Source organism: Trematomus bernacchii, unplaced genomic scaffold, assembly GCF_902827165.1.
Source record: "Trematomus bernacchii unplaced genomic scaffold, fTreBer1.1, whole genome shotgun sequence".
Taxonomy (NCBI): domain Eukaryota; kingdom Metazoa; phylum Chordata; class Actinopteri; order Perciformes; family Nototheniidae; genus Trematomus; species Trematomus bernacchii.
In genome coordinates this window covers 3,797,990-3,814,152 of record NW_022987409.1, presented here as the reverse complement: position 1 = coordinate 3,814,152, position 16,163 = coordinate 3,797,990, and the positions used below count along the sequence as shown (strand labels likewise).

Below are 16,163 nucleotides of genomic sequence, written 5' to 3'. Positions count from 1 at the left end.
ATTAGCAATAAACCAGAGTAGTTAACAATAACTAAATAAATACATTTTGACCCGATAGTGGCGCTATATGAAAATCAGGGCATCACCAAAATGATTACAATGAAGGGGGCATGAATGTATGTACTAAAATGCAATGGCGATCCATGTAATGGTTTTCAATATATTAGTTTTTGAAAATGCCAAACTTCTATGACTTCTTCTTTTCAAATGTTATGAAGTGCTGAATGTCTTACATGATGTTAAACTGAACGCTTCTGGGTTTGAAACTTTTGCTCGGATAAAAAAAGCAATTTGTAAACACAAACCAGGAAATATAGAATGGGTCTTTGTTCACCATTTTTTTTAAATGACTACAAAATAATTCAAAATCTAGTGAATATAAAAATGTTCTGCAGATAAATCATCAGTGGGTATTCCACTCTCAATATTCATTCCAAGAAAGAGTGCAATTAGAGGTTTTAATCCTTCTATTAAGCACAGATGCAAGTTTGCAGTTTGTGAATGCATTAAAGCTCTTTTTGCAGAAGGCTATTCCTCCGTCAGAGGGTTAAATCAGATAAGCATCAACATGCCGTGTAATGGCCAGTTGGAAATTACCCCCATGTCGTCTGGGTGCAATCTCTGCGTTAATATCCATGCGCCTACGAGAGATAATTATGTTCAACTGTAATATGAACATAGCATGCTGACAACCCTCCAGCCATTAGTCACCACAATGCCTCCTCTGGGCTCTGGACCTTCGGTGTGAGAAGTATCATCTCTCTGCCTCTCCTTTTGCTCCGGACAACAGCTGCTTCTGTCCGGACTCAGAAGAAAAGCAGGAGGCCATTAAAGTGCAGAGCAGATAAAGATGGGAAGGGCCTGGCACTATGTGAGCTACCTCTCTTCTCTGCTATACTTTAAATCCATTTGGCCTGCATGTAAACACCCTCAATCAGTACAGAAGAGCACGATTGTGAGCTAAATCATTCCGTCTATTTGTTGAAAACTGGCAAGATAAGAGAGAAGAAAGAGGAAACAAGTGGTACATACACAGAAAGTGCAATCTAAATGAGAAGCAGCGCTGCTTTATGATCATCATTTAAATTCATGTTCGTCCTGTTAAAAACAATCCTCTGCGCAGCCTGACAGGATTTGAGCTCTCATGCTGCGTACGAGCCTGTGTTCGCTGAACTAATGAGTCCACTGGGTTTGTGCGAGTAGTGGTTTGAGACAGAACTGCTGAGACAACAAAAAAGCAGCTTGAGCAGAAGCTGGGCAGCTACTGGCTATTAAATATTTAACACCTCAGTATGTGGTCAATCATAAACCTCTTTCCTGTCCCAGACTGAGAAACCAAACATGGATCCACAGAGTCACTGTGATCTTTCAGCAGAAGAAAACAACAATCCAAGATGCCCATCAGCTCACATTTTCGTATAGCTTACTAATGTCCAATTCTCATTTGAAACTATTGACTATCAAATATGTATGACAGTAATTGTTGAGATGAGACTTCAAGTTTGAGTTGAAACAAAAACATCTAATATCTTGTGGTTTAAGCTAAAAGAAATTGAGGATTTTACATTTTCCTTCGTCGTAATGATAGTAACCTAAAGAAATGTGCTAGCTGGTTGGATAAAACAGACCATTTCCATTAATCCAATTAAGTTTAACAATATGTTATTTCACTACTTTCTGATATTTCATTGGCAAAACTGCATAAATGGAGAAAATATTTGAATAACATCTGACCAAATCCCCTGTTGACTTCTTCAGATGTCTTATTCTGTTTAAAACAAAAATGTGAAGAGCTGGGCACTCATAAAAACTGACTGGAATTGATGAATCCATAAAGCTTCCATGTTATCTTCTGTCTATCATCTTGTCGAACATTGGATATTTAACAAACACTCCTTCTTCATCATATTCACAATGAATTAGATATTTGTTTGGTTTCTATATGCTGAGTGCTTAAAGATGTGTTTCTGTGAATTTCCCTGCGGAGATCAATAAAGGTTCATCTTAAAATTGTTAGTGAGAGACTATGTTATGATGTTGCATGTAAAATTGTAATTGTAATGTCTGTTGGTTGTTCTATGTGTAGCTGCCAGGGACTGCAGATGAAAATAAGCTAATAGCTCAATCTAACATAAATCATGTGTTTGTTATGCATGGTCCTTGTTAAAAAGGGACTAATAATTCATTTTTGCACTGATTGTTGAAGCTCTCAAGTTGGATAATGTTGGAAATGGCAATACTGTCAGCTAGCTTAATACAGAAATGTTGGGAATGTGTGTATTTGTGAAGAACCACAAGAGCCTTAAAATGAATTGTGAACCCTCTCAGGAGCAAATCATCAACGAGTGATTTCATTATGGAGTCAGAGGCAGGAAATGAACTCACTCAAAGGCGAAGAAGAGGGAGCAGGTCCCGACAATGAGGAAGAGGGTCAGGTAGAAGACTCCCTTCTGCCGGGCCATCATCACCCTGCCGTCGCAGCAGAAAGTGTTTTTCCCCGGCAGCTTCTCCCATTTTCGCACCTTACGTGTGATCATCACCGCCGACATGGTGCCCTCTCTTCAGATCTCAGTCCTTCTTTAGGTTGATGCCAGCTGTTATACTGTAAAACGATTCAGATAATAACCTGATAGCTCTTACAAATATTACCCAGTCAATGTGACACAGTCCACTGAGGAAGAAATACCCGAAACGACTCAATGTGTAATATTAAAGATGTCAGCACAAGGTGATGATTGTAAAGCATCTTCTTTTCGTAGTTCGCAGTCACATCATCGTTGTGTTTTCATGTCCATTTGTATTTCCAGTCTTTACTGCAGCATGTCATTCCCACACTGAGGCTCCCACGCTGCACCGACAATCTCGATCCTCTCACAGGACAATATTAATTAAAAAATAATATATTAATTAGAAATTAATCCAAATGCTGGCGGCAGATGTTTCCCACAAGGAGCAAGACAATCCAGCTGGGGCTGTTGCATCGGGATCTTGACCGAGTGACATTCATATCATCTCGATAAATCATAAAAGGCGTTCTCAGACATTACACTTTGACCATGCGGCTGGACGTGGACAATATGCCTTCTTGTGTTAAAAAATAAATTAAAATCCTTCAGAATTAGGAGACAGCAGTCAGTATGGAGGAAACATGTAAAGCTGTTCTTTTTTCCTCCTGCAGGATGCCAGCCCTCGGTTTGAGTCAATGGCAGCAGCAGGAAACACGCCTAGATTGAAATGTCTTATCTTAAAGGGGCAGGACAGGTAAAGCAAAGCGAACAAAGGACGAGGATGAAGGTCCTATTTGGATCACATGAATATGCTGAATTGCTCGCCTGTGGTATTACCCAAGGGGGAGACTGTGAAGGAGTGTATTTAATGAAGGTAATTGGTTTTAGACACCAGATGCATTAATCCCCAAAGTGTTGCTCTATATGTAGTTTAAAGCAGAGCAGAGGTAAACAGTGCAGAGGTCCACAGAATAAATACACCTTTCACTTATAGATTAGGTATGTTTTCTAATAATAATACATGTTATTTATAGAGCACTTTTCAGGATAGTCAAATACACTTTACATGTTAAAATACATTCAAACAACATTAGAAAAACACACTTAAAATATATAAAACACAACAATAATTACAGATGAAAAGCAGTTCTGAAAAGGTGAGTTTTGATTTCAGATAGGTTAGTTATTCCACCTCCATTGATACATAGAAAACATGTCCTAATAGCAATCTCTTGTTAAGAAAAATAAGTCTATTAAATCGAGAGACGATATGAAGATGTAAGACATTTTGTCATTGTGTCATTTTTATTTTTAATAATCCACCAACACGAATAATCTTTTCTAATTTTCCAATAATGGGACTACAAAAAAACGAATAAATCTGGTAGCACTCTAGTCCGTGTAACTCCATTTCAATTGCAATAATAACATCCGTTTAACCCTGTAAGGCCCACGGTTGTAATTTTACAACATTACTTTAAGCTATCCTTTTTTTATAAAGACTACATTTACATTTACATTTACAGTCCTTTTGTTCAGCCTCGCAATGCTATTGGGTAGTAAATGTGTTTATAGGTCCTGCCCTCTGGCCATACACTCACACAACTTCCGAATCTTCAAACGAGCAACATCTCATTGTTTTATTGGACTGGATTTGTCCGATTCAAGTAAGTAAAATGCCTCAAAAAAATGTTTTTGTGATTATTACAATGTCTAGAACATGTACATATTTAGTTATTGTGGAATACATTCATCACATTTTATTTTGAGCAGCTTATGTCTTTGTTGTAATATTACAACACTGGGTCAGTGTGGTAGTCAAAATAGCATGTGTCCCTGTCATGGAGATTGCCCTTCTTCTATGTTCACATATGGAAATAAAACACTAATAGAAATATGATGTCTTTGACAATTCACTATAACTAAGTTCTAAATGGGTCCTCTGTTAAGATTTTGAATTAAAACCAGATTTGAATAAATTAATACAACTATCTGATAAAAGTATGTGAAATTATATCTGTAGCAATATTTTAAACTCTACTTGTATCTTATCAGTTAATTAGTTACAACAATACATTTAACTCTGGTTCTGGCAGAAACAGTTCTTTCTGAAATGTTTTGGGACACGTGGATGTATCCCTTTTAGTATGATAATTAGCCTATTATCATTAGCCAGACAGCATTGTGTGACTTGTTGAACTGGTTTACCTGCATGTGTGGGTGTAGGTATTCCTTTTATTATGATAATATGCTAAGCCAGGTAGTATTGTGTGACTCAAGTGTTCAATGTAAATAGGATTCAGATACTTGTTGCATCGGGACACCTGGAAGGGGGGGGGGGGTGCATGCATTCCTTATAGTATGATTATAGGCTAAGCCAGACAGAATGAACACTTGTCCCACCACCCTATCTATTCCTTCAGGTAATCTATTACAATATAATAAGCATATGTATTATTGATACATATTTATTAGTATACCTTTTCCATTTCAGAATGCCACCAGCAAAGAGAGGTCCTTGATTCAGTGTGCAGGATGTGATTGCTGCCATCCAAAACGGAGAAAGTGAGTTTGAGATGGAATCAGAGGACAGTGACACTGATATGAGTGAAGAAGAGGCAGATGAACATGCCTGTGGCCACATGGACAAGGAAAACCAACAACCCAATGACCCCCCAGTCAGTGATTATGTGGACATCGAGCCCCAACAACATAAACCCACCAAGCCCTGTGACAGGTATCGCTGGCTGAAAAAATATTTCATCAGTCCCAATACTGACTTTTCTGGTCCAGATACCACAGAGGATGTAATTTCCCTCCACACACCACTGGAGTACTTCCAGAGGTTTCCAGGTGATGTTGTGATGAAGCTTGCCTCCACGCTTCCAGAAGGTCAGAACTAAAAGATATACGCAGACAACTACTTCACCTGTGTCCCATTGGTAGTGAAGCTCCTTGATCGTGGGATTCATTATGTGGGAACAGCCAGGCAGGTGCGCTTACCCAACTGTAACCTTGAAGAGGAGAAGAGCTTGAAGAAAAAAGGGAGAGGAAACTTTGACATCCGAGTGGAGGCCAACCACAACATCTGTGCTGTCAAATGGTATGACAGCAGAGCGGTCCCACTTGTGTCATCCTTTGCTGGACCAGACCCTGTGCAGAGAATTCAACGCTGGGACAAAGCCAACAAAACCTATGTAGTAGTTGAGAGGCCTTACATTGTGGGTACTTACAACAAGTACATGGGAGGTGTGGATTTGTTGGACTCGTTACGGCCAAATACAAGTTCCCCATGAAGTCCCGACGCCGGTACGTGTACATCTTCTGGCACACCATCATCCTTGCTGTGATCAACGCTCCTCTACAAGCGGGAGTGCAAAGCTCTAAAGATGCCTAAGCAGGAGATCCTGAACAGGAGACAGTTTCAGGCAGATCTAGCATCCTCTCTCATCCTGGTAAGAATGCATTTCTGCTATTTGCCGTTTGTAATATTTTTTTTTATATTTCACTGTAATATTTTCGACTTGTATCCTAATGTATTTTTGACATGTATCTTGATTGATTCTGTTCTAATCAGGTGAACACAACTCTTCTGAAAACACCCAAGAGAGGACGACCATCTTCAGGCAACGGGAGCCCAGCAGCGACAGTGACATCAAGGAGCCCGTTGAATGCTCAGAAGAGAACATCCTCAGGTGAAGGGGTCCACCAAACGGGGCCCCATCCAAGAGATCACAACCTCGATATACGCAAGGACCTAATGGCACATTTTCCAGTGAAGACACTGCAGTAAAGGGTACACAAACACACAATGCACCAAGTGTGACGTCCGTCTGTGCTTTTCCGACGATAGGAACGGTTTTTGGGACTACCATTGTATTCATATTTAATAAATGACTATTCATAACAAATATGACTGATGTGTGATTATTATTCATGCTATATACTGATATAGGGCTAAGTAAGCAATCAATCCTGCAAATCAACCCTTAGTTGTTCAATATATTTATTCAGACAATGTGAGTAGAAATACGGAAATTCTGCTCCCACCTAAGCCCAACGTTGCAATATTACATTTCCCTAAAAACTTACCAAAACGTAAAACATTTGAAAACTCTTTCATTTCTGCTCCAGAGGCTCCCTACAACAACATCTGAAAGGTCAACAAAATAAATTCTAATGTTTTTCTATATTTGGGCTTTACAGGGTTTTGGTATAAAGGCCTTTTTTTGTTGTGCTTTATTTTAGTGAATATTCTTCAATAAAACTTAAAACTTTTTAATTGTGTTTTATGGCCAGACAGATTCATTTTTAATATACAGCCCAAAATGCTTTACCGGCTGGAAACAAAATCTCTCAAAAACATGAAAACTCACAAAGATAATAAAGGACATGAAAACATAAAAAGTCCAGTACCTTTGTGTATGTTTCTTTCTCAAAGCAGCTAACAGAAATCTTTCTCCCCATTTACAAAACAAAATTGTAATTGTTGTTTAAAAAAAAAAATGTTGCAACACATTTCTTTATTCAATATTTAATTCAATATAAGAATTTTTTTAAGTAATGTATTTAATTCTTAATTGTATCACTTTATTTTTTGTATTAAAACTTTTGTTTTCATATTAAATATCTTTATATATTATTTTTCAAGTTAGTTTTTATGATTGTACTCTGTACTCTGTACTCTGTACTCGTGTTGACCGCCCAACTCACGCGATCGTCACCATTTCACCCACACATGCCATCTTGCCTCCCACCACACTTCACTCCGCCATGCGAACCACCAACTTGTTGTTAGGCATCCATTTACCCCTTCAGCCAAAGACACCAGTACATATTCCAGTCAAATTTTACAGAATTGGCTTCTACGTTTTTTAAGGTTACAAGGCGACACAAAGATATTGTTAAAGAACATTTGTTTGAACTCATTGCCAGAAGTTACCATACATTTTTCACATTTGTTCCAGAAAAACTCAAGGCTACCAGGACGTGTGGAGCCGGGTTTCCTGAATATGTCATTTAGAAAAAACTGGACTTAAGCCTCTGTTTCTTTCTAACTTCACCAAACTTCAGGTTTTTTTTCCCTGTTTAAAAAAACCCTCTATTCTAACAACAAAACGGTTATCTCGATTGGGACATTCTGGCTATGACTTCATCATTTCTGAACAACATCCCCTAATTTGGCTGTGGCTGAGAGGAAGAGCTGTTGTCTGAGTGAGAAGGTGGTGGGTTCAATCCCGGCCATGCAGTTATCATGTTGATTTATCCAAGTGTGTATTGTGCTGCTTGTTACAGTTTTTATCAGTTGCTAACACACTAAAATGACACATAAAGCACAACATGTGTTTTAGCAATTGAAAAAAACTGTAACTCTTCAACTGATTTTAGTTCATCCTCCCTCTACCTCTTCCTCTTGCTGCTATCCATATATTTATAGTTTGTTGTAAAAAGTTCTTAGGCATAGCCTTTTTCTAGTGCTTTCATCCTGATTGCTGAGTCAACAATAAAGCAGTTTGGTGTTTATGGTCATTTGGCATGTGTATTTGTTAATTGGTTCATGTGTGTAGCATTTTTAATGGCAGTGTTTTGAAAATGGCAAACAAGTGAATATGTCAGACTTCTCTGTCTTACTTAGAGAACTGTGTGCAGTGTTTTGCAAAAAGTGCCAAGTTGAATTGCAAATCTTCTTGTTTCTACACAGTACTTTGTTAGGGGAGAGCTGAACCACCAAGACCTGTCAGATGCTTCTTTGACCATCCTGCCAACTAAAATGTACTTATGACTGCAGGCAACTAAAAGTCAGATCTTCAATCTGCAGCTCTTTTTTTATTACATAGAGAGATGAGTGAGAATGAGATTTATATCACTGCAAGAAGAAAGTTTCAATGTATGACTTATGTAATGTGAAGCAAATAGACAGAAAAAGATATGATACTGTACCACTTCCAATTGGGGAACAGTGTAGGATGCATCAATACATTAATATCAAGTATCAAGTATCAAGTATCACAGAGTGAAAATAAGTGGATTAGCGTTAGGTTATTGTTAATAGGAGATCTCCAAACACTTCAAAGACATCTTAATGATGATATTAAGATGTGCATGTTGCAAATCCTTGAATAGTAAAACATCTTCATTATTCTGAGAGATATTCTTCTGGCTGCTGTGACTCTATAGTTAAGTTAATTATATTGTTTCCCATTCAAGACCAAATAAAATCTTGGAACTTATTAGGAATGATCATTTTGAGATGTACCATCTCGTTTCGAGGGGGTTCTCATCATCAAAAATACAATAGAAGAATAATTAGAATAAACAATAACAGACAACCAAAATAAAACCAATATAGCAATACTACTTGTGACAAAAACAAACAAGACATTGATAATAACAAAAATAAAAGAAGGTGCATTTCTCAGTGAAAGTGGTTACCTTTGAATATAAATAATTTCTTAGTTCAGTTACAGATTACAGGAACAAAAAACAGAAATTGAGCAATCAGTAACCAATTGATGTTTTTGGGGAAAGTTACCATTAAACGTTATATACATGAAAACACGACATAATACAAACGTATAAAGACCGCTTTAAACTTTAAGTGGTGATAAAGAATATATTTATTTACTTTAGTTGAACTCACCCTCGTGTGTTCTGAGCCGTTTGTCTCCATCTATCGACATTGACGAGCAGGCTTTTTTTTTTACTTTATTAATCAAGAGTAATTTACAAACCTTTAGGGCACTTATTACTGTCAATAACATTGAAAGGTGCAAATACAGTGTAGATCAAATAGAACAAACTGTTTACATCTTACCCAAAAATTTGACTTTGCAAAAATGTTACGGTCGTTCTTCCATCCAGTGATGTGGGGCTTCACCTAAAGTTATTTGCATTTATGTATGAAGTGTTCCAGATCAAACGTTCAACTAAAAATTCCACATTATTATTTTAATTTAATAATAATGAAAAACGTTTTGCATTTCGAAACGTCCGTCCTCTATTATGATCCGACTAGAAACACGCGTTGTATTCGACTGTTATTGTTGTAGGAAGCTCATTTTCTTCGTAGGCTAAATTAGCCTTTTTATACCGTCAAACATAAATACGGTGGATTTTTTTGTTTGCTTTTAAATGGACGGTGGGCCTTGCCTTCGTGTGTCGCAGTGTCATGTACAACAGTTCAGGTAAACAGTCGCACTGTAAATAACTGCTTAAGCTAAGGAAGCTAGCACTTAGCATGGAACCCGGATACACTGATAGGAACTAAAATACGGACATCAAGATTGCTTTGATTATCAAGTTAGATTGGTTTTCTTTGTCTTTTTCTACTCATTTGAATACTCATTTTTTTATTCATCCTTTATCTTTTCTCTTACAGAAGATGTTTACAGACCAGAGCAGCTCTTGATGTAGGTTTGTGCATAATAAAAGACTCAGAGAAGACTGCCCATTTTAATATCCTGTCTGCCACCACTCAATACCACAATGGACCCAGTTATATATATCTGTATTAAACAAGGACCATGCATGCAAATACATTAATCTCAAAAAGAGAAGAGATGCTATATTCCAGATTATAGCTAAAAGTGTATTTACATCTGCAGTCCCTGGGCAGGTGCACACATACCAATTAACAAACACTAAAGACATTTCATAATGCCTATCACATTGACAAATAAAACAGATAAAATACAGATGTATACATTTGTCAATATAAATATAATTGTACAATTTCATGGTGACTGTGAAATAGTTTAGAGTCCTGTATTTAAAGATGAATACAATGAGCGGCAGACAGTACTCTACTGCAGCTATAAAGTGTTTTTTATGCCTCTCCTGTTTTGACAATTTCCTCTTCAGTCAAATAATAAGACAGAAAGAACAAGTGGTAATAAACTTGAGAAAATCCTCCAAGAGCTGATTGAATCTCATGGTGAAAGATGGACGGAGGAGCTGAGGGCGGACCTCCCTCACAGTTTTCAGAGGCATGGAGTCCTCCTCCTGCTGAAGGACAACTGCTTCTCTCTACCACTATGGAAGAACATGGGTACTCAAACTCAACCACACTTTTCTTTAGAATTAGGTGTGCAAACAAATTTACAAAAACATTGAACATCCTACCCAATCATGTTATGTGTGCTCCATTGCTATCGTCCTTCAAAAGCTTAACTGAAATACATTACCTTTTTAGCCTTGCCTTTCAATAGTCTTTGCAGGTCCTAACTTTATTTTTATTTTATTCATGCAGATTTCATTGGTTGTAACTCTTGTCCTTTTTTTAAATTGTATTGGTCAACTGTTGGTTTCAATATTTTTGGGATTTTAGTCTTACTCTTTTAATAGTTTTAATTCACATTAATGATCATAATTATTTGTATTTTATTTTTATATTGAGTGTTTTATATTTACACTATCCACATAGTGTTTTTGGTGGCAACTTCCATTGTAGCTCGTGTATTGTGCCACTTGTGCTTCCACATTGAAAGAAATGTGCTTTTTGAATAAGACTTTCCTTGCTTATAGCTTTTACTATTTCAGATCAACAGTTGTCGAGTTCAGTGGCCAGAGGACTGGGGAATTATTTAGTTAATAGTATACTTTTTTTAAATTCCAGATCCAGTTGAGTGACATTGCTGACAAAGTGAACCTGGGTCTCATACCGAGCTCTGAGGACTGTTGCCTGTCGACTGCTGAAGAGAACAACTGGGGGCCTTTTGCACTGCAATCAATGATGCAATGATGCACAGTGGACAACAAGCATCCATCACATAGAACATGTGAAGTCCTATGCACCTCATGTTCACCATGTTGTGCTGGACTTGGCGTGCAGACCATCCTGAGCTGAGGGGATGAACACAGAAACTGAGTGGACACGACTGTATTCATCTTTACACAAACACTACACTAACTCCAGTCTCTACCCTAAGCCCCTGAACCCTCCCAGATTGAATTGACCTTGTTAGTACATGAGTACTCGAGGCTGCAAAGCTTGAACTAAACAGAAATGGGAACAATTTGCTGCAGAATATCATGTTACCATAATGCCACCAAAACATGTAAAATAGGCCTACATTTGTGGATTTTAGACTTTTTATATGACATTTTTTACTTTATTTATGACAAATGCACTGATTTTAATGTATTATTAGCTCTTGATGTACAGAGGGGACAAAAGTTAATTATGAAAAAAATAGTTTACTTGTTCTTTTTAAACAGAATTATGAAGCAAACAAAAAAAATCATTGAAGAATAAACCAGTTTTGCTTGTGCTTAAATTTCTATAGTTTCACATGTTTTTGTGTACCATCATAACTCCTTTTTTATATTGCGTTTCTTTGTACATTTAGGCTTCCAGACTTCCCCTGGTAACCCCATGTATCAATGTCACAAAGCTATGAATTGTGAGTTATCTCCTCAGGCAAAGTCTGCAGAAATTTGGATTTACGAGGTCATGCACTTCAAAATGTGGGAAAACTCTAAAGAGTGTGGACATTGGGAATGGGCCGATGTTTATTCCACCTGTAAGGTAGTACAAATCAGCCGCTGCAGTGTTTATATAAACCTTTATTTATCCAGGGCAGGTTCACAGAACATAGATGCTCTTTCTTTCTTTATTTAGAAACACCGTGCTTCACAGCCATGCAAATACAAACCAATCTGGAGGCTGCCAAGCCACCGGTTATATCTTTTGTGGTGGGTTTAGGGCACTGAATTTTCCCTTGATCACTAGATCCCTTATGGTTGGTTGAAATGAAATGTTGTAGACATGACACATCTGTGTGCTGGGGATCACAGGAACACCCAGACCTATACAACTCACCCCAAGAAATTAAAAGAGGACATAAATCACATATGAACATACAGTATTAATCAGACGTAAATATACCCGTGGAACCCCACACTGTATATAAAGGTGGAACCTTAGAGGGCAGCAGCCAATTGAATCAATACTAAATAATTAATTCAATACCACATCACAGTTTCACTTCTGAGCTTAAGACAGGTGAAAAATTAAACGTACAATCGCAAAAACCTCCATAAAATGTGCTTTCATCAGTGGGCCATTTTCAAAGGAAAATCAAAAAACAGCTTATCAACTCCTAAGTGTTTCCATGTGATATTATTGTTGGGCCCACTGTCCCAAAGACAACTAGATCACTTGACATCTTTCTCAGATGCAGCTACTAGCAAGACATTTTGCAACTGATGCAAACCATAAGGAGAAAAACAAGATATATATTAAAATAAATTGTAATTAATTCCCAATCCTGCTCAGAGTAGGCTACAGTCCACAGCGCTTCTTCCAAAAGCATGGGTTCACTCCAATTTCTGTGCAGGCAGTCCCTACCTCCAAGCAACTCACACATCCACTGAGCTTTATGCAAATGAATATGTGAATGAGTATGTAAATAAGCACATTATGTGGAGAGGCAACTCATGGTCGCTTTTATTGGAAAAGAGTTGGCAAAATGTTCCCACAGGATTGCAGCTGATGGCTGATAGCAAACCTTAAAGGTAACCAATGTCATTATTTTACAGCAAATCAATTTCACTTCAAATGAAGGTCAACAAACTCCTTTATCCACCTTAAAGCTAGAGCACTGGATGTTTTCATGATGGAAAGGATGTGAATCACATGATATGGCCTTCACAGTCAGCAGGTCTGAACCATTATGAACAGCCATGTGAGATTTTGCACCCAAATAAAGGAATATCTGCTGGATGAATGATAGTAATCCTTCCAGTAGAAAGCACCAAAGCTACTCTGGCAGCTTGTGGTACCAATATCGTGTTACGAGAAAGTCAATGTAGTTATTATTTTCCTTCACCCATCTGTATGTGGAGGTAGCAGCAGATGAGAGCACACAATGTCTTTACTTGCCAAAAGAGCCATTTACCACAGACACGCCTGGATTTTTTTTGTGAGTAATGGCCGTGTGAGTTTTCTCTTAAGTGTAGCATTAATAATGTAAAAACAAAGTTAGCAGTAAACTCCAGTCACCTATCTGTGTTCTCAGTTATGCTTCATACCTCAAGTCTATGAGTACATGAAGGTACCATGTTGGGCACATTTAAGTAGTTTGGGCTAACTGTAATCAACCTGATAATTATCATTAGCCAATAGCCCGTACACATTGATATAATTAATAAAACAACACAGAAAAACCTACAAAGAAAATATGTGATTCACAGACTAATTGAAAATGTGTGTTGATGTATCCTTTTTGGGTCAAAGAATGTCATACTGTCCTCAGATTTACTGTTCATGATTACAAACTTGGATCAGTTGTTGTTAATCTCCCACCATATTAGTTGCATGGTATATTTTCCGTATTCATACAGCTTTGCAAGATAAAAAGCTATTCTTGACTGTTCTTTCCCTTGTTTTTTCCTCGAAAATGGTGTGTTATTATTTTTCTTCATATTGTATTTGCATATTCAAAAATAGTTCTGCATACCAAACCAAAAAGAGTTGTAAGACTACGGAGCTATATCAGGGTCATACGTTTTGATCATTGAAAAAAATACAATTTATTTGAAAGTTCAAGTTTTTATCTTGAACTTTGAAAAATACAATGATGTATTCAAAATAAAAATAAGTATTTGAAATAATGTTTCATGTTGAATATTATTTTGATTCAGTTCAGCAATTTTTTAGAATAAAATATTTATTTTCATATTTCACTTTTATACATATTTTGATATTTGAATCCTTCTTTTTTTCAGTTGCTGATTTTACGTATTCAGATTCAAAACCATTATTTTTTCAGTTTCAAATATTGTTTTTTCAGGTTTCACTTTTTTTTTCCTGCTGGCTCTTTGCGGATCACGTAATTTCACATTAGCACAGTTTATTGCTCTTATACCGCAATTGGTGCCAACTACGATGCTAACAGCTCGCTTAACGGAACTTTGACGCTGGTATCAGTTTTGTTTACCACCAATCACGTGAGTATTTGTGTATAGAAAGTGTTGAGTTATATTTTTCGCGCTACCTAATAATAAATAAATTCTAAATTGTATTTCTTTGAATGATCAAAACGTATGACCCTGATATAGCTCCATATACAGGGTTCGAGTTATGTGGGAGCCAATGGGAGCTGAGCTCCCATAAGGAGGGGTCTGAGCTCCCACGGACGCAGTGAAATCATACATCTGTGGGGGTCGCTAATACATTACCAACAACAACCATTATTTTAATCACAAATAATGCATGTGTCAATGTAATGAGTATTATTGAAAAGAAAAACATGTTTTCCAAAAGAACAACGCATCTCTTGAATAACAATATGCCTGCGCTGCACCTCCAAGGTGCGCAATACTTTATTGCACAATCTATGCCTGTGAGCGTGCAGCGCGAGCCGAGATGAAGTGTGTGTGCGTAGTTGAACCTTTTCATACAGGGCCGTGGTAAGTAGGGGTGCTGAGGTGCTGCAGCACCCCCTGATGGAGGACAGGGAATCTGCACGTCCACAAGATTAAATGGAAATATAATACAAATATAATACAAAAAAAACGAATTTTCGGCCTTGATGTTCACATTCATAATTAAGTAAAGATAACACCCTTTTCACCCCGGTTACATTTTCCATGTGCCCTGAGAGGCTCAGTGAGGTAAAGGACTCTGAGTGTTTAGATAGTTCACTTTAGTCTAAGTTATCTCAGTGTGTCTCAAACGGTTTGGTCAATTTATGTAAACAAATATTTCCAAGGCACACCTTTATAATTATTAGGATAAATAAAAACAGGTTTGAAATCATTCCAATGTATACTATAGGACAGTAAACCAACAATATCCTTTAAAACTGGAGAGATTAAAAAATATGGATGAATAAATAAATGTTAACTGGTAAAATAAGATATAATTGAACCAGCAAAAATCTTGCCTAGGGCAGCAAACTGGTCAGAACCGGCCCTGGTGTCATCCCCACAGCACCCCCCATTTGAAACATGTTCCCACGGCTATGTACAACAATACGCCCAAGCTGCCCCTCCTTAAAAGAAATGACAGCTAGTATCTACCTCATTGTTTAGAAAACTAGGTGTGTCTTGTTCTTGTTCGATCAGATGTTTCATGATTCAACATGTCTCATTGGGCCGTATGAACAACATGCTCTATTCCAATGCTCAGTTGCTCTGGTTGGATTTCCTACTAACGTAATAGACACTTTGGACATTTATTAATCCTAGTAGATTGTGAGTCATCAAGTTTATTTATAGAGCAGCTTTCAACACAAAGCAATTCAAAGTGCTGTACACAAATATAAGACAATAAGATCGAACAACACTAACATGTGTAGTCAAATTAGTCTGAAAATGATTTAGAAATGTTGCTTCATTTGGATGGAAAATGTGCGAAAATGTGCGAGGCGAAAATGTACCTCGGGCAGCAAACGGGTCAGAACCGGCCCTGGTGTCATCCCCACAGCACCCCCCATTTGAAACATGTTCCCACGGCTATGTTTTCATATTTAAGTTTGTAGCAAGTAGAGGGCTGCTGGCAGGCCCGGACTGGCCATCGGGAGGGCCGGGAGGTTTCCCGATGGCCTAGCGATTATCATTTTTTTAATGTAGGCTATTGTGAACGCAACGCTGCGCAAATGTGGGTTTGCCTCACACAGGGTGACTATCTGTCTACATGATGTGGCATCTGTT

The 16,163-nt window shown here is 37.6% G+C and overlaps 2 protein-coding genes across 2 annotated transcripts in view; one reads left to right on the top strand and one right to left on the bottom strand.

Moving 5' to 3' along the window:
- Positions 1-3,193, bottom strand: part of zdhhc9 (zinc finger DHHC-type palmitoyltransferase 9) — a 35,739-nt gene extending 32,546 nt beyond the window's left edge. The window contains 1 exon segment of the mRNA XM_034137323.1: positions 2,386-3,193. Within this exon segment, the coding sequence (XP_033993214.1) occupies positions 2,386-2,549 (164 nt within the window). The 5' untranslated portion in view covers positions 2,550-3,193.
- Positions 3,194-9,536: 6,343 nt separating this feature from the next.
- On the top strand, positions 9,537-11,786 carry LOC117488630 (tRNA wybutosine-synthesizing protein 2 homolog). The gene is made up of 4 exons (XM_034137642.1): positions 9,537-9,691; positions 9,886-9,916; positions 10,368-10,554; positions 11,122-11,786. Exons 1-4 carry the CDS (start codon positions 9,639-9,641, stop codon positions 11,133-11,135), a joined length of 285 nt encoding a protein of 94 aa, XP_033993533.1. The 5' UTR covers positions 9,537-9,638; the 3' UTR covers positions 11,136-11,786.
- The last annotated feature ends 4,377 nt before the right edge of the window (positions 11,787-16,163 follow it).

What these genes read in the sequence shown, in the direction of transcription:
- LOC117488630 (XM_034137642.1), top strand. Translation starts at nt 9,639, where the DNA reads ATGGACGGTGGGCCTTGCCTTCGTGTGTCGCAGTGTCATGTACAACAG. An exon ending in TGTCATGTACAACAGTTCAG is followed by an intron (nt 9,692 to 9,885) that starts GTAAACAGTCGC and finishes TTTCTCTTACAG; the next exon opens with AAGATGTTTACAGACCAGAG. An exon ending in AGACCAGAGCAGCTCTTGAT is followed by an intron (nt 9,917 to 10,367) that starts GTAGGTTTGTGC and finishes TTTCCTCTTCAG; the next exon opens with TCAAATAATAAGACAGAAAG.